The sequence below is a fragment of the Monodelphis domestica genome, chromosome 1 (genome assembly GCF_027887165.1).
Source record: "Monodelphis domestica isolate mMonDom1 chromosome 1, mMonDom1.pri, whole genome shotgun sequence".
In the NCBI taxonomy this organism is placed as follows: Eukaryota; Metazoa; Chordata; class Mammalia; order Didelphimorphia; family Didelphidae; genus Monodelphis; species Monodelphis domestica.
Window position 1 is genome coordinate 187,929,363 of NC_077227.1, and position 23,752 is coordinate 187,953,114.

The 23,752-nt window shown below is 37.2% G+C and overlaps 1 protein-coding gene across 3 annotated transcripts in view; it reads right to left on the minus strand.

Annotated features, from left to right (window-relative positions):
- Window positions 1–23,752, minus strand: part of MYO5C (myosin VC) — a 147,893-nt gene that overhangs the window by 46,427 nt on the left and 77,714 nt on the right. For all 3 annotated transcript variants that reach the window (XM_007479964.3, XM_007479963.3, XM_007479967.2), the window contains 9 exons: window positions 23,303–23,400; window positions 20,660–20,746; window positions 19,955–20,066; window positions 17,986–18,197; window positions 7,833–7,998; window positions 7,270–7,416; window positions 6,935–7,099; window positions 4,805–4,898; window positions 637–700 (listed from right to left, as the gene is read on the minus strand). In XM_007479964.3, the coding sequence (XP_007480026.1) occupies window positions 637–700; window positions 4,805–4,898; window positions 6,935–7,099; window positions 7,270–7,416; window positions 7,833–7,998; window positions 17,986–18,197; window positions 19,955–20,066; window positions 20,660–20,746; window positions 23,303–23,400 (1,145 nt within the window). The remainder of the gene's footprint in view (window positions 1–636; window positions 701–4,804; window positions 4,899–6,934; window positions 7,100–7,269; window positions 7,417–7,832; window positions 7,999–17,985; window positions 18,198–19,954; window positions 20,067–20,659; window positions 20,747–23,302; window positions 23,401–23,752) is intronic.

The window sequence follows — 23,752 nt, forward strand, 5'->3', positions numbered from 1 at the left end:
GCCCTTTCTAGAAACATCATCGGGAACAAAGCATAGGAAGGGTATAGAAATTGTTTCCAAACAAATAAGCTAAATTTTGCAATTCTCTATGAGTTGGAAGATCTGAAACTTCCTACAGAAAGGTGTGAGGAAATGATAACATCAAGGAGAGAACCAGAGGTTTCTACTTTGTCTCTGTGACATGAGTCATTTTTTCACAGCTTCAGCAAGAGAAATTGACTCCATAGGAGTACAGTCTTACTGGTAGATTTTTTTCAATCGCCACATGAACCTTGGATTCTAAAACAGATAAGCCCTATACTGCAAATAACTTCCAAACCTTCTGTGTCTGGGTAACTTACAATCTTCATGACATGTGTGGTGCAGTGGAAAGAGATTTGGAGTCAAAGGGCCTGGGTTTGAATTTCAGCTCTATTTTCTAACTGGGTGACTTTGTGTGAGTCTCTTAAGTTCTCTTACCCTCTGTTAAAAAAAAAAGGCAAAAAATTGAGGGGGTTGAGGCGGGACCAGATGATATATAAGGTCCTTTTCTGGATCTAAATTTAAAAACCTATATAATGGCTATATGCAGGATAGAAACAGTATGGAGTAAGGCAGAGAAAGTAAGAAGTGGATAGTTTCAGAACAAATTCATACATTCTTTGTCTTTCTTCTTTTTGTACATCATCAAAAAGCTGCTTTGTGAGGGCTTCCATTTTATCTGTAAAGAGAAATAATGTTCAAAATAAATCTACCAAATGCCTAATAATTATGCAATAACACATCAGCGATCTGCAATTTCCCTAGTATGATAATCTCTCCACTGAAAAGATTACACCACATTTAGAATATATTTATAGGGCACCTATGTGGCACAATAGATAAGAGTACTAGACCTCAAGTCAGAAAGATTCCTATTCCTGAGTTTAAATCTGGCCTGAGTTACTTATTAGCTATGTGACCCTGGGTATGTCGCTTAACCCTGCTTATCTCAGTTTTCACATCTGTAAAATGAGCTGGAGGAAAAAAATGGCAAACCACTCCAGTTATTTTTGCCAAGAAAACCCCAAAATGGATAGCTCTTGATCAATGACACATGTAAAACCCAGTGGAATTGCACATCGAGTATGGGAGCAGGGTGGGAAAAGGAGAAGGAAATGACATGAATTTTGTAACCATAGAAAAATATTCTAAATTAATTAAATAAAAATTTTCAAAAGTAAAAAAAAAAACAAAAACAAAAAAACAATAACCCCAAACCCAAAATGGGATCACGGAGAGCTGGAAGTGACTGAAAAACTACTGAATAATAACATAACTTATACTCTTAGAGATGGCACTAAATGTTTAGAGAAGTTTAATTGATTTGCCCATAGTCACACAGTCAATAAGTAGTACAAGAGAGATTTGACCCCAGATCTTCCTGATTCCAAATCCAGGATTTTATTTACTATGTTGCTCTAACTCTTTGATAATTGTATAAACTTCCAAATTGTTTTCTAGCTGATCCATAAACTGAATGTTTAAGATCAGCTCTTTGAATGGAAAAACCACAATATTTAGGATCATGTGTTGTTCAACTGAGGGAAAGAAGGATGAAAAAAAAGTAGGTTCTTCTAAAGCACAAGGTCTATGAGGTTGCTAGAACATATTACATGGAGAAACCTTCTTCCTCTTGTGCCAGACATTTTTTTTAACCCTTACCTTTTATCTTAGTATAAACTCTATGACAGAAGAGAGGTAAGGGTTAGGCAATTGGGGTTAAGTGATTTACCCAGGGTCACAAAACTAAGAAGTACCTGAGACCAGATTTGAACCCAAGTCTTCCTGACTCCTCCTGGTACTCTATCCACTGTGATACCTGCTTGCCTCCCCTCTTTTGCTTTACTAGACATATTACACCAGGGACAGCATCTGCCATGCAACCATGTTAGACCAACGTCCACCGGTGGCCAGGTATCCTTCTGAAAATGGGATGAGATACTTGAACATTAATTTTGCATCAGTGCATTTAATGTCTTCATGTGACTCTTTTCCTCCATAATACTGGCTAAAGTAATAGAATTTGTGGTCACTTGTAAACTGTTTTTTTTAACCCTTACCTTCCATCTTGAAATCAATATTGTGTATTGGTTCCAAGGCAGAAGAACAGTAAGGGCTAGGCAATGGGGATTAAGTGACTTGCCCAGGGTCACACAGCTGGGAAGTGTCTGAAGCCAAATTTGAACCTAGGACCTCCCATCTCTAGGCCTAGCTCTCAATCATTGAGCCATCCAGCTGCCCCCTCACTTATAAATTGTAATCTCAATTTATATACTGTTGGTATCGATTAAATTTTATTAAAAAATAAAAATGAAATAAATATGATAAAATTATCAATTTAATACTTTATAGTATATTACTTATATTATTTTTATTCTTGTCCCAGCCTCATTCAGGAGGCCTCGGACCACAATCAATATTTGGAGTAACCACAGTAGCAGAGCTCAGGGCTCAGACAGAACTGGGGTTTATGGCAGAAATAAACCTGGTACAACCTTCCTATATGTCTGTTTACTTGACTACATTCAGTTGACTAATAGGGGATGATTTGTGTTTTTTCCTCACTGTGAAAAACCATATTTACAGCCCAATAGCTGCACCTTCTCTTTTATTCTCTGCTTACATGAAGCACCCTCAACAAATTATATGAAAATGGACAGAGAATGGAAACCTCTGCTCTAGGATCAACAGCTATGTGCTCTCTTGACTTTCTTTGTTTAGCTGCCATTTATTTTTTCTATCCTGTCTTTGCCCATCTTCCTGTTTCTCCTTATTGTTGGAGAAACTCCTTTCATTGTTGGACCTAATTTGTTCCTCCCTATATTAACTGATCACCAGACTTTTACCTACTTGATTGCTCAGTGCTATAGTATTTTCCATATCTCTTGCCCAGTTTAGCTAGACCCTTAGCTATAAGTTCTCTTGGTCTGCCTGGACACATCCCAAGTTCTAGAATAACCAAAAAACATTTAGCCTGAGACAAGGTCAGTGATTCAGAAGAGCTGACCAGTCCTATCTAGGCTATATTCTATTTGCCAGGTCTATGGCTTAGAAAGTGCTTCCAATTTCAATAAATTGAGAACTAGGATGTGACTAGGCTAATGGATAATACAGTTGGTATTCAATAAATGCCTGCTGAATTTAATTTATCCCCAAATTGTATGACAAAGAGTCCCCAGGGAATATGGCTTGGCACCTTAGGGATGTGCAAGTGATCATGAAGTGGGCGAGAAAATTCTAAGATCCTACCTTTCCCATGATAGACCATAATGCAGCTTGTCTATCCCAACCCCCAAACACTTCTCCCACGTGTGTTCTGTAAATTCTCCACCTTTCTCCTTCTGAGCTGATGTTATAATCTAATCACTACCCAGTGGCTTCACCAGTGTTATTCTCTCTCCTTTCCCTATACTCATTCTACTGTCTCTTCAACTTATGGTTTAAACAGGCGGCTTAGGCTCTATGCCACAGGGCAGTTACTAGTGAATGAAAGAGCCAACGTGCCCTCTGCTCTTTTCCTTTTGGGAGTCAGAATGAGTTTCAAAATAAGAGTTGGCAAGGATGATGGTGTGTGGTATGCAGTTATCATTACATTATCTCTTTCACCAATTCTATCCTTCTTCCAAACTTTCTTCTTTCTGGCAAGAGCACCATCAGCTTTCTAGTAACCAAGTTCAGGCTTGGTGTCACCCCTCACCTTACATATCCAATCTGTTTTCTAATCAAATTCAGGACGTCTCTCAAATCTTTCCCTTTCTCTTTGCTCAAGCAGCCACTAGTCTATTTCTATCTCTTATTCCCTCTCAACAATAGCTTCTTCATTGGTCTCCCTGATTAGAGTCTCTACCCACTTTCTTCCATCCTCCACAATGCTGTCAAACTGAATTTCGCAAAGTGAAGGTTGGGCTGTGCTGCTCTTCTACTCAGCAGACTCTAACGACCTCTTACTGACTGTGAGATCAAACAGTATTTTATCTTTCTCTTATCCTTGTTTTCAGTTCCTATTTTCTATGTAGGTTTGTAATGATTCACATTATTAGTATAATAGTACTCATATATAATTTATAAAATACTAAGTATATACACATTGGGAATACATGCTTGAAATTTTTTTTAGCGATAGGGATTTATGATGAAAAAACTTGGAGATCAATGCCATAAGCATTCTGTTTTGGATGCAGTTCCTCAATAACAAAGGGCAGTGAGGCACTGCAATAGACAGAGCCTGGGGTGTCCAGTCAGGAAGAACTGAATTCAAGTCTGGCCTCAGACACTTCCTAGTTGTGTGATCATGGGCAAGCCACTTAACCCTGTTTGCCATAATTTCCTCATCTTTAAAATAAGTTCGAGATGGAAAAGGCAAACTACTTCAGTATCTTTGCCAAGGAAGCTTCAAATGGGGTCACGAAGAGTCAGAAATGACTGAAACAACTGAACAATAGCAGCCACAATCATGATAGTAAGAAATTAAGTAAGGCTGAGGTCTGACTGCTTGAAACATGAGCTCTTCCTTAAACTGAAAATGAAATATAAGCAGGAAACCAAATAGAAGTATCTAGAGGGTGCAACTAGCTTATAAATATAGTTCTTCACAGTACATTTACACATGCGTGTGAACACATACATACACACATTTTCTTTCTGATCAGCTGAACATAGTCCAGTAAGCTAAAGTACTTAGAAAGGTTGCACAAGGTTCATCTCTTTTATAAAACCCCAATTATTTTCCAGACCTAAGCTTTTTTTAAATCAAATGATTTCACATACCAGGATTTTACATTACCTTTCATTTCCTCAGTCTTTTCTTGAAGCTTCTTTTCTATCTTCACATTTTGTATTTCCAACTCTTTGTTATATGTCTGAAGAGTAGTCAATTTCTAAAAAAAAAAAAAGGAAAAGAATAGTTCTGTGATTTACTCATATCATTACATTAAAAAAAAAAAGATAGAGGGGGCAGCTAGATAACTCTGTGGATTGAGAGTCAGGTTCAGAGATGAGAGATCCTGGGTTCAAATCTGGCCATAGATACTTCCTAGCTGTGTGACCCTGGACAAGTCACTTAACCCCCATTGCCCAGCCCTTACCAGGTTTCTGCCTTGGAATCAATAGCCAGTATTGGTTCCAAGACGGAAGGTAAGGGTTTAAAAAGAAAGGTAGTTAAAATTGACATTTTCAGCTCTGTATTATCTCCTTTTCAATAATTATACATCCTTTCATCCCCAAAAATTAATGTTACCATCTACTTTAGGACCATAAACCTAAAGCTAGGAGGAACCTCAGAGGCCATCATTTTATAAATGAGAAAACTGAGGCTGACAGATGCTCAGTGACTTGCTTATGGGCATACAGGTAGTAAATATGAGAAGTGGGATTTTATCCTGGGTCTTCTGACAACAGTGTTCTTTCCTTTTTTACTGTGGTTATAGGTCACTACTACCTGGCCTAGCTTTGAGTAAGACCTAATGAAGGACGGGAGCAGAAATTTCAGGACTCCTTGGGACTAAGTCAGACTTTTGTTGGTGGTACTTTAAAAATTATATATGAGAAAATTTGTTATAATAATAAATATAAATATGCATATTTTAATATACTAATATTATAACAAGTATAATAATATAAATATATATTTAAGCCCTTCCCTTTTCTCTTAGAATCAATACAGCATATTGGTTCCAAGGCAGAGAGTGGTAAGGACTAGGCAATGGGGGTTAAGTGACTTGCACAGGGTCACACAGCTAGAAAGTATCTGAGTTCACATTTGAACCCAGAACCCCTCCTCTCTAGGCCTGGCCCTCAATCCACTGAGCCACCTAGGTGCTCTAGATATATTTTGCATGAGTTTCTCTATGGCTAGACCAAAATCCTCAGTGGACTTATTTACTAGGTTGCAAATGAACTACAACTCAGGATATAAAATGAATAATCGTTGAGAGGCTTACAGTTAAATGAGGAATGATAAGCCTATGAAGGAATTTCTGTTGCTGTCTGTTCTCTCACCTCCAGGGGCCATTGTTTATTGTTGCTCCCAATTTTGATGGCTGATGGCTCTCAGGATGTAATTAAAATTAGTTAGAATTCCAGAAGAAAATAAACTAAAATTGGTACAACCATTTTATAGCTAAAATGTTCACTCCCTCAGACCTAGAGATTCCATTATTGGACTTATGCCCAAAGGACTAGCCCCACTGAAAAAGAATAAATTGTGTTTTAAAAAATGATGAATTTAAGCTAATTTAAACAACATCCACAGTGATTATGGCAATGCCAATGGAAATGACAACCACACACACACACACACACACACACACACACACACACACCAATTGAAAGTGAATATTGTGAAATTATAAAGAACAAGCATGGCTTGAAAGAAGAGAAAGGAGATATGCTCCCACCCCACCTCTTTGCAATATTGAGATGTCCTTAAGGTACTGTTGGTGCTGATCACTGACCAGGGTTCTGAGAAGCACAGACAATTCAAATAATGTGAGAAGCATTTAATGCTTCTGCTATAAATCCCAAAGTTTGAAAGAGGCTCTCAGGGATCTAAGTTTATATAGCACTATAGTATAGTTGACTCCCCTTGCTTAGTCTGATAGACATGGAAATAATAGATTACATCTAAAAGTGAACTTTGGAGGCAATTCATAGGATTCAAAGGAATTTTGAGAGACATAAAGGACTTTCCTGAGTACTTCTCCAGCCAGAGCTCTCTTCTTTCTGACCCCGGTCTTCCTCTCCTTGACCCGAATATCCCTACGAACCATCTTCCATTGCATCAGGGAAGGTAATGGCAAAAATAAGATTTGCTTTACAGAAACATGCTTTAGAAGAAAATGGTCAGGAACTCATTTCTCTCCCAAATGGTGGCACAACTGAATTCTTAAGTAGAAAAAAAGGTTCTAAACTTAACCTCTTCCATAACTTCCTTATGTTTCTTTCCTTTCTCTTCAGATGTTCGCTTTTGAATGATTAATTTTTCAAGATCTGATTCAAGTTTCTGAATCTTTTCCATATCGTTGGCATGAGTGCTTGCCAGGCTGGTTAATTTTTCCACTAATCCATGATTTTCTTTGTTCTAAAGAGAGGAAAAAAATAATTATTTGAAAGCTTTGTGTTTGTGGGATGGAGAAGTTTCTAGGACATAGGTGGCTTCTTTAATTCTATAACCAACATTCTAAATTTATTGGGCTTTACATTTCCTAATATTATTCCACCAGAAAAATTGTTATGGAAAGGGGGACTCACCTGATCTTCTAGCTTTTTCTGCAAGCGTTGTACCCTATAAGAAAGTTGGATATTTAGAACAAATCGTCGAATATTCTGGAATCTGCGTCTTGCCAGCCAGGCCCGGGCATATTTCTGAAGGATTACAGCCTTGTGTTCTTCCAACATCTTGAAAAATAAAATGTTAAAAAATTTCACAACAGTTGGTCCACTGACTCGCTCCTTAATAACGTCAGTAGAACTTAAACTTGAGAAAAGAAATGATTTCATTTTTATCTTTGTTTTCTTAGTACCTATCACAATACCTGATACATGATAGATTCTTAATAAATGCTTGCTGACTGGTTGATTTATGATTTTATAGAGAGAAAGAAGTAACGACTAGTATATTTATATGATGAAATTACAAAATGTAATCTTCAAATGGAGTCCTCTCAACCTCAAAACTACTTGACTAGTTACACAGAAGATTAATCTTTATCCTTCTGAAATATTTATTGTGCATATCTGAAATTTGTAGCAAGACTCTAAAAATAAATCTTTTACTATCCAAGCCCCAAGAATACATTGAATCCTGGTTGTACCTTTCGATACTTCTTCCTTGCTAGGAATCCTCGAGAATAAGCCTGTATCGTTATAGTGGCTACACGAATGAGATAGTAAAGGTTACGGACAAGATAACCACGACAGTGTTTCTGAATGATGATGGCTGCCCATGCTTCTTTCAAGGCTATGGCAGAGATAGGTTTCCTAGATGAAAAAGAATAAGTTAATTTGTTTCCCATATAATATCTGCAGCTAGATGGCTCTGTGGATAGAGAGCCAGGCTTAGAGAGGGGAGGTTTTAGGTTCAAATCAAGTCTCAGATACTTCCTAGCTATGTGACCCTGTTACTATTAAATAAGTCACTTAACTTCAATTGCCTACCCTTTGTTGCTTTTCTGCCTTGGAACTGATACTGAGTACTGATTCTAAGACAGAAGGTAACAGTTTGGAAAAAAAGAATCTCAAAAACGTTGCCTGGGGCACTAAGAAGTTAAATTACTTGCCCAGAATCTCAAGCCAATCTATGCCACAGGGAAGATTTGAACGGCAGTCTTCCTAACTCTGAGGCTTGCTCTCTGTTCACTATGCCTAGCTCTGGAGTTTTAACCTGTAATAAAGAAAAACCCGGGGGCAGCTAGGTAACTCCATGGATTGAGAGCCAGGGCCAGAGATGGGAAGTCCTGGGTTCAAATGTGGCCTCAGCCACTTCCTAGCTGTGTGACCCTGGGAAAGTCACTTCACCCCCATTGTCTAGTCCTTACCACTCTTCTGCCTTGGAACCAATACACAGTACTGATTCCAAAATGGAAGGTAAGGATTAAAAAAAAAAGAAAAAGCCAAGTAAAATTAACCAACACAATAACTATATGTATATAGATATATATACATATATAAATATACATGTATATGAATACACACATATACATTTTATATAATATTCCAAACTATAGTCCTGCAACTGAAAAGAGAGGTACAACATTTTAATTGTGCGTGTTTAAAGAGAATATATTTATACTATATATATATCACAATAACTGATGTTCATGATCATAGACTTGCGGCATCTAAATGATGCTTAGGTTGGGAAGTGTTTAATACACTTTTAAAGGTTTCCATCAAAAATGGAATTGCCATTGTTGAGACCAGTAACCTTCACTTATGTGGATCAGAGTATTTCCTGATTAAGTGTGTATGTAGCATACACACACACACACACACACACACACACTCACTCATGATATATATATATATATATATATATATATATATAGAGAGAGAGAGAGAGAGAGAGAGAGAGGGAGGGAGAAAAGGGGGGAGAGAGAGAGAGAGAGAGAGAGAGAGAGAGAGAGAGAGAGAGGGAGGGAGAAAAGGGGGGAGAGAGAGAGAGAGAGAGAGAGAGAGAGAGAGAGAGAGAGAGAGAGAGAGAGAGAGAGAGAGAGAGAGAGAGAGAGAGAGAGAGAGAGAAGTATAGCTTTGTAAGGGCTTTTTTGATTCACACTCCTCAGTAGAGGGGACATTTACATTGTCCTTTTCACCCTAATTCCAAGCTTATTTCTAATGACTCAATCAGAAACAACCAGCACAGAATAAATACACATGTACCCATAAATGCTGAAGCTAACAGCTTTCCTGGCACATGTGCTCACACAGTGAAGACAATATTTTTTTCAGCCAATCAGTCAGCAACCATTTATTAAGTGAGCTAAATGCCAGTGATAAAAAGAAAGGCAAATGACCATCTCTCAAGAAGCTCAAAGTTGAATGTAACAAGATGTAAATAACTTGGTATATACAATATACAAATATTGTGTGTACACACACAAATATACACACTTTATATGTATATATAGTCATGTATGTATACGGGCATATATATACAAACACATGTACACATATAACATGCACATGCAATGCATAAAGGATACATGTTATCTTATCTATGCCCCCATGTATGTATATGTGTATGTAGTTATACACACAGATATATTTTATACACTAAACATAAACTCAAAGGTAGAGGCAACTAGCAGCTGAAGACTGGGAAATACCTTTTTCAGAAAGTGGGATTTAAGATAAATCTTGAAGCAAATCAGAAATTTGAGGAGATGGAGGTGAGTAGAGAACATTATATGCATGGGCTGATTCCATTTCAATTTCAGGGTGATGAGAGATCAAGGGTTATACCCAAGGGACAGCAAGTAGAGCAAGGTAGCTGGATTGCAAAGCATATGGATGGAAATATTAGAACTAGACTAAAATCCCAAAATACTTCTTCACTGATTTAGAAAAAACCATAACAAAGTTCATTTGGAAGAACAAAAGATCAAGGATATCCAGGGAAATAATGAAAAAAACACATATGATGGGGGCCTTGCAGTCCCTGACCTTAAACTATATTACAAAGCAGCAGTCATCAAAACAATTTGGTACTGGCTAAGAAACAGAAAGGAAGATCAGTGGAATAGACTGGGGGAAAGCGACCTCAGCAAGACAGTATACGATAAACCCAAAGATCCCAGCTTTTGGGACAAAAATCCACTATTCAATAAAAACTGCTGGGAAAATTGGAAGACAGTGTGGGAGAGACTAGGAATAGACCAACACCTCACACCCTACACCAAGATAAATTCAAAATGGGTGAGTGACTTAAACATAAAGAAGGAAACCATAAGTAAATTGGGTAAACACAGAATAGTATACATGTCAGACCTTTGGGAGGGGAAAGGCTTTAAAACCAAGCAAGACATAGAAAGAATCACAAAATGTAAAATAAATAATTTTGACTACATCAAACTAAAAAGCTTTTGTACAAACAAAACCAATGTAACTAAAATCAGAAGGGAAACAACAAATTGGGAAAAAATCTTTATAGAAACCTCTGACAAAGGTTTAATTACTCATATTTATAAAGAGCTAAATCAATTGTACAAAAAATCAAACCATTCTCCAATTGATAAATGGGCAAGGGACATGGATAGGCAGTTCTCAGATAAAGAAATCAAAACTATTAATAAGCACATGAAGAAGTGTTCTAAATCTCTTATAATCAGAGAGATGCAAATCAAAACAACTCTGAGGTATCACCTCACACCTAGCAGATTGGCTAACATGACAGCAAAGGAAAGTAATGAATGCTGGAGGGGATGTGGCAAAGTAGGGACATTAATTCATTGCTGGTGGAGTTGTGAACTGATCCAACCATTCTGGAGGGCAATTTGGAACTATGCCCAAAGGGTGACAAAAGAATATCTACCCTTTGATCCAGCCATAGCACTGCTGGGTCTGTACCCCAAAGAGATAATGGACAAAAAGACTTATACAAAAATATTCATAGCTGCGCTCTTTGTGGTGGCCAAAAACTGGAAAACGAGGGGATGCCCATCAATTGGGGAATGGCTGAACAAAATGTGGTATATGTTGGTGATGGAATACTATTGTGCTAAAAGGAATAATAAAGTGGAGGAATTCCATGGAGACTGGAACAACCTCCAGGCAGTGATGCAGAGCGAGAGGAGCAGAACCAGGAGAACATTGTACACAGAGACTAATACACTGTGGTATAATCGAACGTAATGGACTTCTCCATTAGTGGCGGTGTAATGTCCCTGAACAATTTGCAGGGATCTAGGAGAAAAAAACACTATTCATAAGCAAAGGATAAACTATGGGAGTGGAAACACCGAGGAAAAGCAACTGCCTGAATACAGCGGTTGAGGGGACATGACAGAGGAGAGACTCTAAATGAACACTCTAATGCAAATATTATCAACATAGCAATGGGTTCAAATCAAGAAAACATGTAATGCCCAGTGGATTTACACGTCGGCTATGGGGGGTGGGGGGAGGAAAAGAAAATTATCTATGTCTTTAATGAATAATGCTTGGAAATGATCAAATAAAATATAATTAAAAAAAAGAACTAGACTAAAAATGTAGGATGGGACCTTGATTATAAGAATATCATATGCCAAACACAGGGCTTTGGATTTGATCCTGGAGGTAGTAGGGAGCCATTGGACTTCACTGAGGAAGGGAGAGGATGACATGGACAAATGTATACTTCAGAAAAATCCCCTTAGCAGCTGAGTTGAAGATGGTTGGAGTAGGGAGAGATTAAAGGCAGGGAGACCTATTAGAAAGTTATAGCATACCCTACTGGGTCTGTATCCCAAAGAGATAATAAAAAAGGGGAAAGGAACACTTATACAAAACTATTTCTTTCTGTTCTTTTTGTGGTGGCAAAGAACTAGAAACTGAGGATGGCCATCAATTGGGGAATGGCTGAACAAGTTGTGGTACATGCTGGGGATGGAATACTATTGTATTATAAGAAATAATAAGCAAGATGACTTCAGAAAAAACTGGAAAGACCTACATGAATTGATGCAGTACAAAATAAGCAGAACAGGGAGAACATATTGCGTAGTAACAGCTATACTGTACAACGATCAACGATGAAAGCATGGCTACTCTCAGCAATGTAATGATCTGGGATAATTCTGAGTGACTAATGATGGGGAATGCTATTCACCTCTAGTGAAAACTTTTGGAGTCAGATGGATGCAGATACTATCTTTCACATCAGTGTATTTGTGGTTTTATTTTGAGGTTTTGGTTTTGTATGAGTGTGTTCTTATAACAATGACCAATATGGAAGTGTGTTTCACATGATAATACATGTATGGTCCAGATCAAATTCCTTATGATATCTGAGTAGGGGGAGGGAAGGGAGGGAAAGAGACAGTCTGGATCCTGTAATTTTGGAAAAGATATGTTGAAAATTACATTAACAGGGAAAATAAAATATTTTTGAATTTTATAAAATTATAATGGCACAGGAAAGATGTAATAAGGGCTTGAATTGGGGTGATGACTGTGAGAAAGGTTATATATAAAAGATGATATAAAGGTAGATACACTGAGGTTTAGCAATGGGTTGGATATGGAGAGTGAGTGAGCATGAGGAGTTGATGATGATGACGATACCAGGAATGTGAGCATCATGACGCCTAGGAAGAAGGTCTGGGAATCAGCTTTGTTGAGTTTGAGATACCTATGGGACATCTCATTTGATATGTTGAAAATGTGATTGGTGATGTAGGACTTTAACTCAGGAGTGAGACTAAGACTAGATATATGATAGTTCTGGGAATCAGCTTATATAGATGGTAATTGAATCTGTGGGAACTGATGAGATCACCAGATGAGATCACTATTTGAGACTGCACAGAGCAAAAAGAAAAGAGGACTTTTGATAATGTTCTGCTCTTTTTCAGTTATGAATTATACCACTAAACCCTTCAGCGCTTACTCAGGGGTGTGTATTTGTCTTCCATTTATCCTTCCAAAATCTCTAAGAGGCAACTAGGAAAGGTTAAAATATTAACTATGTGCCCATAAGCAAATTACTTAACCTCTCTAAGTCTTAGTTTTCTCACCTGTAAAATGGGCATTGTAAAAATTAGTAAAAAACACTTTATGAATCTTTAAGTATGATAGAAATGAAAACTATTATTCATAAGATAATTCCTCATTATTTTGGTATCATCTGGAAAAATGTTTTCCACATCAGTGAAGATTGCTGACCTTAGCCCTGACCATTTATTTAAATCATCTTTGATGGAAACCTTTAAAAAGTATCACATACTTCCCAAACTAAGCACTGTTTAAAACTTTTCTCAATGACACAGGACCATGATCATTAACATTAATTACTATGCTATACCATAATACTATGTATCATGTTCCTTAGGGGTTATTGAAATATTCAATTTGCCCTCAGTGAATTCCCCCAGGATGCTACAGTTTTCCTATGAAAATGATCATAGCAACCTGAGTCTAATAGACTGACTTCAGAAGTCATCAAATGCTCATTTTATGGATGAGGAAATAAAGATCTAGAGAAATTAAATGAGGGGTAACAGCTAGCTGGCTCAGTGGATTGAAAGCCTGGCCTACAGATGGGAGGTCCTGAGTTCAAATTTTGCCTCAGACACTTCTGAGCTGTGTAACCCTGGGCAAGTAAATCATTTAGCCTTTGTTGCCTAAGCTTTACCACTTTTCTGCCTTGCAATCAATATAGAATTGATTCTAAGAGAGAAGGTAAGGGTTTTTAAAAAAAGAAATTAAATGACCTTCCCAAAATCTTAGGATCGTAGGTCTAGACCTAGAAAGGCTATTAATAATTATCTATTACAGACCTCCTCATCTTAGAGATGGGGAAACTAAAGATCAAGAAGTTTAATTGACTTGCTCAAGGTCACACAAGTGTCAGAGCCAGATTTTGATTTTGGTCCCTTGAGTCCAAATCCAGTATTCCTTTTACTGTAAGATTCTTACTCAACTTTTTAACCTATTTATTTTTATCTTATCCCTTAATGCCAAGAGTAACTTCTCAGGGCAATGGCTACCAAGCCTCTCTCTCACTGTTCCCTACTTCAAGTCCGCTTGACTATAATCTTGATTATATGTTAAATGAATGTTGATGGAAAACTAAAATACAAAAAGCCTTTTAAATCAACAGCTTGAATTTTATGCAATTTACAATTTTGGGAAATATGGTCTGATGTTAACGCCTTAAGAATGGCTTCATGCCTGCAGAGTAAGTGTCTGAACAGCTGAAACCTGGGACCACTACTGGCTTTCGTACCAGGGAGCAGATCTTCCCCAATCCCAAACTATTGCCCTGTTGACCAGTTCCCACTCTCAGTCTCCTATCCCTTTCCTTGTCTCTTTATTTCCATTCCATCATTTTCCTTCCTGCTCAAAGGTCTTTGTTCTTTCTTTATAGGTTTGTGATGGGGTTTTCTTCCTCTCTCAACTAACTTCTCCTTTTCTTCTGGCAAACATGCTCAGGTTTCCCTTATCCTTAAAAAAAAAAATCCCTTTCTTGAGTCTGCTGTCCTCTCAAATAATTCTCCTAAGCCTTTCTTCTTCACTGCTAGACTTCTAGAAAAGACACTCTTCATTTGTTACCTCCACTTTCTTACCTCCTGCTTCATCCTCAACTTGCTGTAATTTGGCATCAGTCTCTTCTACCCCACAGAAATTGTGGCCCATAAGGAACTTGTTAATTACCATATCCAATGACCTTTTTGTTGTTGTTTTCATCTACTTTGAACTGTCTGAAGCTTTTGAAAATTGACCAAACCCTTTTTTATATTTTATTGTCTTTTGGCTTCTATGATATTTTTCTCTCTTGGTTCTTCTCCTGCTTGTCTGACTGATCCTTAGTATGCCATAAGGATTCATCTCCTATTGGTATCTTAAGTGTGATGTTTTACTAACCTCTTCTCAACCCTTTTCTCTTCTTTTCTTAAATTCTCTACCTTATTAGCCTCAGCTACTCACATGGTTTTAATCATCATCTTTATGAAAATAGTTCCTGCATCTTGATATCCAGACTCATTTTTTCCCTGATCTTCATTCAGCTTTTCATTTCCAGCTGACTGCTATGTCAGCAGCAACTCTAGCTCAACATGTCCAAACCTGAATTCATTATCACTTTTCACCCCACTTTTACCTTTTTCCTTGATTTCCCTTTTTCTGGCACCATTCTCCCTCAAAAAAACTTTGGAATAATACTTTTCTCTTCTGTCTCCATTACCCCATTACATTCTGTCAGCTGCTAGGTCCATTAGTTTTATCTCCATCATCTCTCTCATATCTGTCCATTCTCTCCTCTCCACTCAGATTGCCACTACCCTCATTCAGACTCTCATTACTTCTTACTTTAAATACTGTAAAAGATTCTAAAAAGGTCTCTGGGTTTAGGGTCCCTCCCCTGTCAAGTCCATCCATTTCATTCAAATGTCAAAAATCTAGCTACTGCTCAGGCCTTCTTATACTGACAAACCCTCAGTGATTTCCCCATTATGCACAGATTAAAATTAAACTCTTCAGTCTGAATAACAATTTACTTTTCCAACCCAATTTTATTACTATTTCCTTCTTTCACTCAATATTCTAGTCAAACCCAAGTACAACTAGCTAGTCCCGCTTTTCACACATTGCAACTTTCATGCTTGGGCTGCCATTTCTAGATCTCATTCCATTGAAATTCTTTCCTTCCTTTAAGGCCTGATGAATGTGTAACACCTTCCATAAGGCTTTTCTTGTACTCCCTTGCTAAAAGTGATCTTTCTTATTCATTTTTCTAGATGTCTCCTTTTATCTTGTATCTTATTCATTTGTATAAATGCCTTTCCCTCTTCCCCATTAGACTGTGAATTCCATGGGAGCAAGGACTGGTGTGTGTGTGTGTGTGTGTGTGTGTGTGTGTGTATCATTTTTACATCACTAACTCAGGACCTTATATAGTTAATAAACATTCACTAAATTGAAATGTTTGTTGTTAAATCCAGTAAAAAAGGTCTCAGATGAAACTCTAATCCCTGTTGTGATAAATCAAGTAATCCTACTAAGAGCTTGAAATAATCCCATTGCTACAGACTCTATCATCTTCCTTAGGAATTCATTCCAGGTTTAACAAATCTCCATCTACACTCCAGACAGGCAAGGAAGAGCTCTCACAATATCAGAGAATATTTTTATTATTGATGATTAATATGTAGTAGAGATACCTAAATATTTATTTAGGATTTAGGATCTCTGGAGACTTGTAGGCAGAGACTGTCTTCCTGCTTTTCTGACAATTTCTTCTCAGTCTCCTGGATGATGCATACCCTGCATCCTAACAGTGAGTATATTCCAAAGGTTCTGTCATATGCTTTGTTCTCTCTAGGCACTTTAACTTTTATATGACCTCATCAGCTTTTATGAGTTTCATTATCAGCATATACTTCTAGATCAACATATCTAATATAATTCTATCTCCTTCAACACCTAGCTGGACATTTTGAACTGGATGTCCAATAAACAACTCAAATATAACATGGCCAAAACAGAACTCCTTATCTTTTCTCCCCAAACCCAATTTCCTTCCAAATTTCTCTGCTTCTAGTGAGGTTACCAGGATCATTTTAGTGACCTGTTCTACAGCTACATAGTCATCCTAAATTCCTCTCCCTTCTTCCTCACACATATGCAATCAGTTGGCAAGACTTATAATTTCTATATTTGCAATATCTCTTATATCCACTCCTTTTCTTTGTTCATATGGCCAGTTCCCATAGTTCAGACCCTCATCACCTTGATTACTGCAATTTCTAATGGGTGTCCCTGCCTCAAGTCTTTCCCTTCTTTAATTCATCCTCTACACTCAGTTGCCAAAATGATTTCTCCCAAAGCACATATCTAGCCATGTCCCCATACTCAATAAACACCTATGGTTTCCTTTTAGGTTTTATGGAGGGTCAAGTACAGATGTCTCTATTGGTATTTAAAATGCTTCTCAACCTAGATGCAACTGACTTTCTCAGGTTTATTATACATCACTTCCTTTCATGTACTCTATCATTCAGACAAAATAGCCTGACTTTTCGGCATACCTGACCCCTCATTTCCCATCTCTGTGCCTTTGCACAAGCTATTTCCCATGCTTATAATGCACTCCCTTCTCACCACCTTTTAGAATTCTTAGTTTCCTTCAAAGTTCAGATGCCACTTTTTAAATGGCACTGTTTCAACCTTCCCCCCAATTCCCTTGTATTTTTGTATTCGCCATATATACTTCTATGTGTACATGTTATTTCTGCCAACAGAATGCAGGCTATTTGAGGTCAGGTGCTGCTTCATTTTTGTCTTTATATTCATAGCACTTAGAAGAGTGTCTGGCACATGACAATTACTTAATAAATATTGACTGTATAATTGTTGGTTTTTTCTTTGTATCCTCAAGGTCTAGGACAATACTTTGCATGCAGTTAACACTTAATAACTGTTTTTTTGATTGAATTGAATGCCAAGTAACAGATGCAAATTTCTTGGGCTTATGAACACATTATTATTCATAATTGCAGTACCCTATCAACTCACTGTCACTTAAAAATATCATTCACTATGTTATTTAGGAGGTAGAGGAAACATCAATGCCACCAGAGAAAAACTAACTTTAAGAGCATATGACAATTTCTCTAGGATCATATGTTAAAACAGTGGCCATACCAGAATCAGAACCCAGAAACTCAGACTTCTCCATCCTCAACTTAGCTCTAACAATTCTTAATTTCTTCTCTACTTGTGTATGCACGTGCCCATACTTATACTACTTCCCCTTCATCAATGTAATACCTTACAGTTTGCTGTCCACGAAAGTATTGCTGTATTGTCACGGCAGCTTTTCTCACTCGGAGGAATTTCTTTCTCTGGAGCCAGCCTCGGATGTGCTTTTGTATCATAATACACCCTTGCCTCAGTTTATCCAACCGGAGTTTTTCTAAATAGGCCACCTGTCCTGCTCTGAAGAAAATTTTTGTTTTACCAAACTGATACTGGTTAGAGTCCTAGAAGAGAAAACAGTATGTCTGATCAGCCATGATCTTTCTCAAAATTTAATATATGCAGATTTTCCACAATATAGGTAAGATATCTGAAGTCTTAGGGGAGAGGTTAGGGGAGTACAATAAGGATAACCAGCATTGGCTGAAAGTGTGCTAAAAGAAATAAGCATATTTAGCCAGGAGAAGGGCAACTTCAGGAGACATGTTAGATGAATTCAAGTGTCTAAAATGTAGTAATATAGAAGAGGGATTCAACCCCAAAAAATGGTTCTTGAACCAAACAAGAGTCAGAGACAAAGACCAAGAATGATAAAAAGCAGAATTGAAAGGAAAATTTAAATCTTTCCCGTCATCCATATCATGAATTATGTGGACTGTACAGATTTAAGGGGAAAACCCCAGAATTCTATGGAGACTTTAAATACTTTTCCCTTGGAGGGACTGACCAATCCCAGAATGGAACTTTAAGAATGGGAAAATATATAGGTCTTTGGGAAGGTAAAACGCTTCAAAAAGGGCATTGCTTGATTTTTTTTTCTCTCCTGAATGCTTTTTCCATGCTGAGGGACTTCAGTCTCATGATTGTACTCTAATTCTGGAGGACAGTATAGGTCTCTGGAGAAGTGACTCAGGACAGGAGAGCTCCTTTAACTTTAGAGGGGAGTGGGAAGACTTTAATGTCAAAGTTGTCCTATAAAACCAGAGGAATTTATAGTTCTATAAGGAAGGCAGAGACCCAGTAAAGAGAGGGATGGATATCTGAGCCATTTATGGATGGACATGAATCTTTTACATTTTTTTTTGGTCAGGCTGAGATAAAGCCTGTTATCTATTGGGTGGCTTGAGTACTTGATTTACAGCTAAAGCCAGCATCTTTCCTTTTTGTTGCAGAGATCTAGAACCAGGTCTGATTTTGATCCTCTCAGCACAAATCAAAGAGTGCCATTAAAGAGAAATCCTCATAATTTTATAAATTATATATAAACCCAGAGCTTTGGGTCTGGATCACAGCTAGTACTCCTTTGCCCAGCATTCAATGCCTTCCATGATCTATCTCCTCCTCCTACTTTTCTATACACTTTACTCTTCTGCTAAAACATGACTTGCTGGTTCCTTCCTTTGTTCTTTTACTCATGCTATTCCCAATGCTTGGTATGCCCTCCCTTCATTCTATCCATTAATTTAATTTCTACACAAGATTCTTCTTTTTATGTTCATCTCACACATTACCAAATCTTCCTTTCTCTCCTTGGACTATTGTACTTTGCTTGTCACTTGCTTATGGGAGACTTATAGTCAAGAAGATCAGAGTTTAAACCTTGCCTCATGCTCTTACTAAGTTCATCACTAAGTGACTCACTTAACCTCTCTCAGCCTCAGTTTATTCATCTGTAAACTGGGAATAATAGCACCTACTCATGGGGTTGGTGGATCAAATGAGATTACATGTCTAGAGTTTTGTGAACCTTAAAACACTATATCAATGCTAGCCATTACAATTATGCTGTTATATACTGTTTCATATCACTTACTGCATGTGTTATAGCCTTCTACTGATCCGAGAGTTCCATGAGAGCAGAGACCCTGTGTATTAGTGAACATTTGCATCATGGGGTCCCAATCACCTTATTCAAACCACTCATTTTAAAGACAACCAGTTTCTCAGTGCTTTGTGCCCAGCAAGTGATTAATATGTATTTGTTAAATTGAATTACTTAAGAGAAAAAAAGTGATCCAGAGGGGAAGGGGCACAGACTAACCTGGATTAGTCTGTGTAAAACCACTTTGCAAACCTCTCTCTTATCACTGAAGGCAAGTTCCTGCTGAGTCATGAGAACTCCATAACGACTATAAAACTCTATGTATGTCCACCTGGGGAAAAAAGAAATATTCACACTTAGCACATGACATGAAAGCAGTGTCAAGAGCTTTGTGACTAGGGGTCTCAGATCTAAAATACTTCCTGTAACTGCCACTGTTCATGATGTTCTGGAACCTAGGGGTTCTGAGTGGTAGTAGTAGTGAGAAGGTCTAAAGGTTTATCTTGGGGCAGGCGCCATTAACCCAGGTAACACCAGTCCATTCCATTATCCTGGCTTCACCCTAACCATCCTTCTCACCAGCTGCCAAGAGTCCTCCTAGTTTGCCATCACCAAATCCTACCTCCCATGGACATTTGTTTCCTGCCACTTCCATATATATTTCTCTCTCATTGCAGTCATGGAGTTTGGGGTTAGTAGCTGCTGAGTATCATCAGTAAGTGGGAAGTAGGTACTAATGGTGATGATGATCTATTTCCCTTGAAGCCCAATTTTATACTAAGCCCTTTAACATCTTTTCCATAGGACAAGGAGAAGGTCTTGGGAAATTTTGAACTGCACTTTCAGAGGATGTGTACTCAGGACAAATGCTACCCCCTCAAGACAGAACAAGCATGTGTTTCCAAAAAATGTCTGTCAACATACCTGGAAGGATAGCTCTGAGCACTGATGCGAATTGTTTCTAAAACTCCACAGGCTCGTAGCTGTTGCACAATTCTTTTGGAGTCAAACCTAAGAGAACAGAAAGTTTATAATTATGTCTCATCATCTTTTATATGAGATTGTTGTTGATTGGTCATTTCAGTCATATCTGACTCTTAATGAACCCATTTGGGGTTTTCTTGGCAAAGATTCTAGAGTGGTTTGCCATTTCCTCCCTCATTTTATTTTAGAGATAAGGAAATGGAGGCAAAGAAGGTTAAGTGAGTTGCCTGAGGTTACATAGCTAGTGTGTGAGGCTAGATTTGAACTCAGGAAGACAAATCTTCCTGACTTCAGGCCTGACATTCTATCCATTACCACCTAGCTATCCTTTATGTGGTATTAAATTGTTACAATGATTAAATGTACATAAAGAGGTAACAGACTTTTGCCATTTCTACAATAAAGGAGTTTTCCATTTCTTAGAGGCTCTCAAACCAAGGCTGGATACCCATTGGTTTTAGGGTCAAAAGATTAGTATTTGAATCTAAGAGATGGGCACAGATAATTATGACATTGAAGGTAGAAAGTGATAAAGATAATATTGCCACCTAAAAAAAAAGGTAAATCATGTCTAGTACCCTTTAAGTGGAATTAAAAGAGTATAATAGGTTAATATAATAAAAGTATAATAAATTAAAGAGTACAATTCATGAAGACTTTCATAAAAAATGAATCTATCTACTGAATTTGGCACCTGAAGAGTAAACTTGGGTTATGGAAAATTCATTTATGTGAAACATTTCTGTTACTATTTGAAATATTTCCTATGCTTTAAAAGTATTATGTACATGCAACTCATGATGAATGAAAACCATTTCTATTGCTTCATTAAACAAGTATCCTATGGGCTGCTGTTAGGCAAAATCTTGTCAATCTAATCCAATAATTACTAGATATCTTTTTAATTATTATCTTTGAATAGATTGAAAAGATATTTCTTATTATTCTGAATTTGATAAACACCAGTAAGAACAAGCATTTTTGCTTTTGAAGAGCCAAAAAGAGGACTATACATATAACTGCAAATCTCTTTTGCACAGCTCAGATTAAAAAAGGATGTGTTAACTTTCAACACCCTAGTTTCATATCTGTTCTACTTATTTGTCTCCTTCCGAACAACCTTCTATTTTCTTCTGTATATAAGGAGGAAGGAATTACCACACCCATCCACCTTAATTAACACAACCAACAAGATGATCTATAGCCTGATACTTTTATCAGGTGATAATACCCCTTAGAGTCATAGAATCAATCAAAGGTATAAATTAAGTGTGCCTAAGTCCCAGACACCACTACCGAATCCATCAATCACAGGTGTAATTTAGGTGTACACAAGTCCTCCATCAATTTGGAGGAATCATTGAATGAAATTAGATGAAGCTGCAAAGGAAATGAATTGGGATAGTTCAAAAGAGTCAGACACACCTCTGAGCTGATGTTTATCACAGAAAGGATTTTAGCTGTGACAGATAAGTGTTGAGAGCACTTTGAGGAGCCAGACCCTGGTTCCTATAACCAAAGTGTAGCAAAGTGGTGGGGGTGGGGTTGGTGGGCAAAACTGAGTCTCTTTTCTTCCCTGCTTTTGACCAGAAGACATTCTTACAAGCTTTGAAAGGTTGGAAGACCTGGGCTTCTGATCAGAGCTGGAAGCAAAAACTCAGGGTAATGGTATCTCAGGTCAGAATGCTATAGACTTCCAGCCTTGCTGGGCTGTTCAGGTTGTCCTCCTTTCCCTTTGCCTACAGGATTCTGATTTTTTTTTTTTTGTATAGTCCTTGGCTAGATAAAGGGCTGTTCTATGAATGTCTTGATCATATCTAATCTGGTACCCTTTTGAGATCTTTGCTGGAACATATATAGTTCCTCCTATAATCTCTTCTATTACCATTTTACCCTAATTACTATAGATATTAGTAATATAATTACAAGTAAACTAACTTTTATTTAAATGTCTTATAATTAATATTTTCTACTAATTATTAAGATTTTACCCTATTGGCAAAGTATGTCTAAAGATATTTCGATGTTTTGACCAAATTAAGTTATTCTAACTCATCTTTTTTTTTCTCACATTTTTCCTATCTCTTCCATTGTATGCTCCTTGAGAAGCAGAGTTGTATATAGCTATATTAGTATTCCTAGTGTTAAGAACAGTAATATTAAGAAAATGCTTATTCACAATTGTTGAATAAATGAATTTTATTTCAAAGCATGGATTTTAAAATAAATTCTTCTTTACACTTAAAAATTAATTTTTCCTGGGTAAAAATAGTTGATCTTTTCAATTTCTAAATCATTCATGTCAGCCATCAAAGAACAGAAAATATTTAATTAAAAAAAAAACCTTTTCCTTAATCTTCTGCCTCTAAGAGTAGCATTAAAATGACACATGTAAAAATCCAGTGGAATTGCTTGTTGGCTACAGGAGGGGGGGGGAGGAAAGAAAATGATTTATGTAACTATAGGACAATATTCTAAATCAATTAATTAAATAAATAAACTTTTAAAAAAAGAATAGCATTAAAAAAAAGTAGCCATGATACTGAATAATATTTGCATCTCCAGAAGTCCTGGAGTACTTACTCAAAGGGTAATTTCTCATCATTTGGCTTTATGCATCTTACATAATGAGGCGTAGTTGCATTGAGTGTCTCCATCAGCAAATACAAAGAGCTTCGAAACTAGAAAATCATACATTTTCAGGTCACATTGGCTATATTAAAGGTCATAAATCAAGGTCACATTTAAGATAAAAAATCAAGGTCATATTGAGCCTAATTTAACCCTTAGTTTTGGGCAATCAACACATTCTTAGCTGTTGTGCTCTATTATTAAAAAACTGAAAAGGGGGAAAATAATCAGAATGCCTAACAATTAAATTAGGGGAATTTGTAGGCAGTCTCTGTACCACACATGACACTTGTTTCATTTGTTAGATATAATGAAAATTTCTCAAATTTTCAAGGTAAGTTATCAGGGTGTGTCAAATATTCCTTCTCATGTGTGACATCATAGTGATTGCAGCAAGACCTG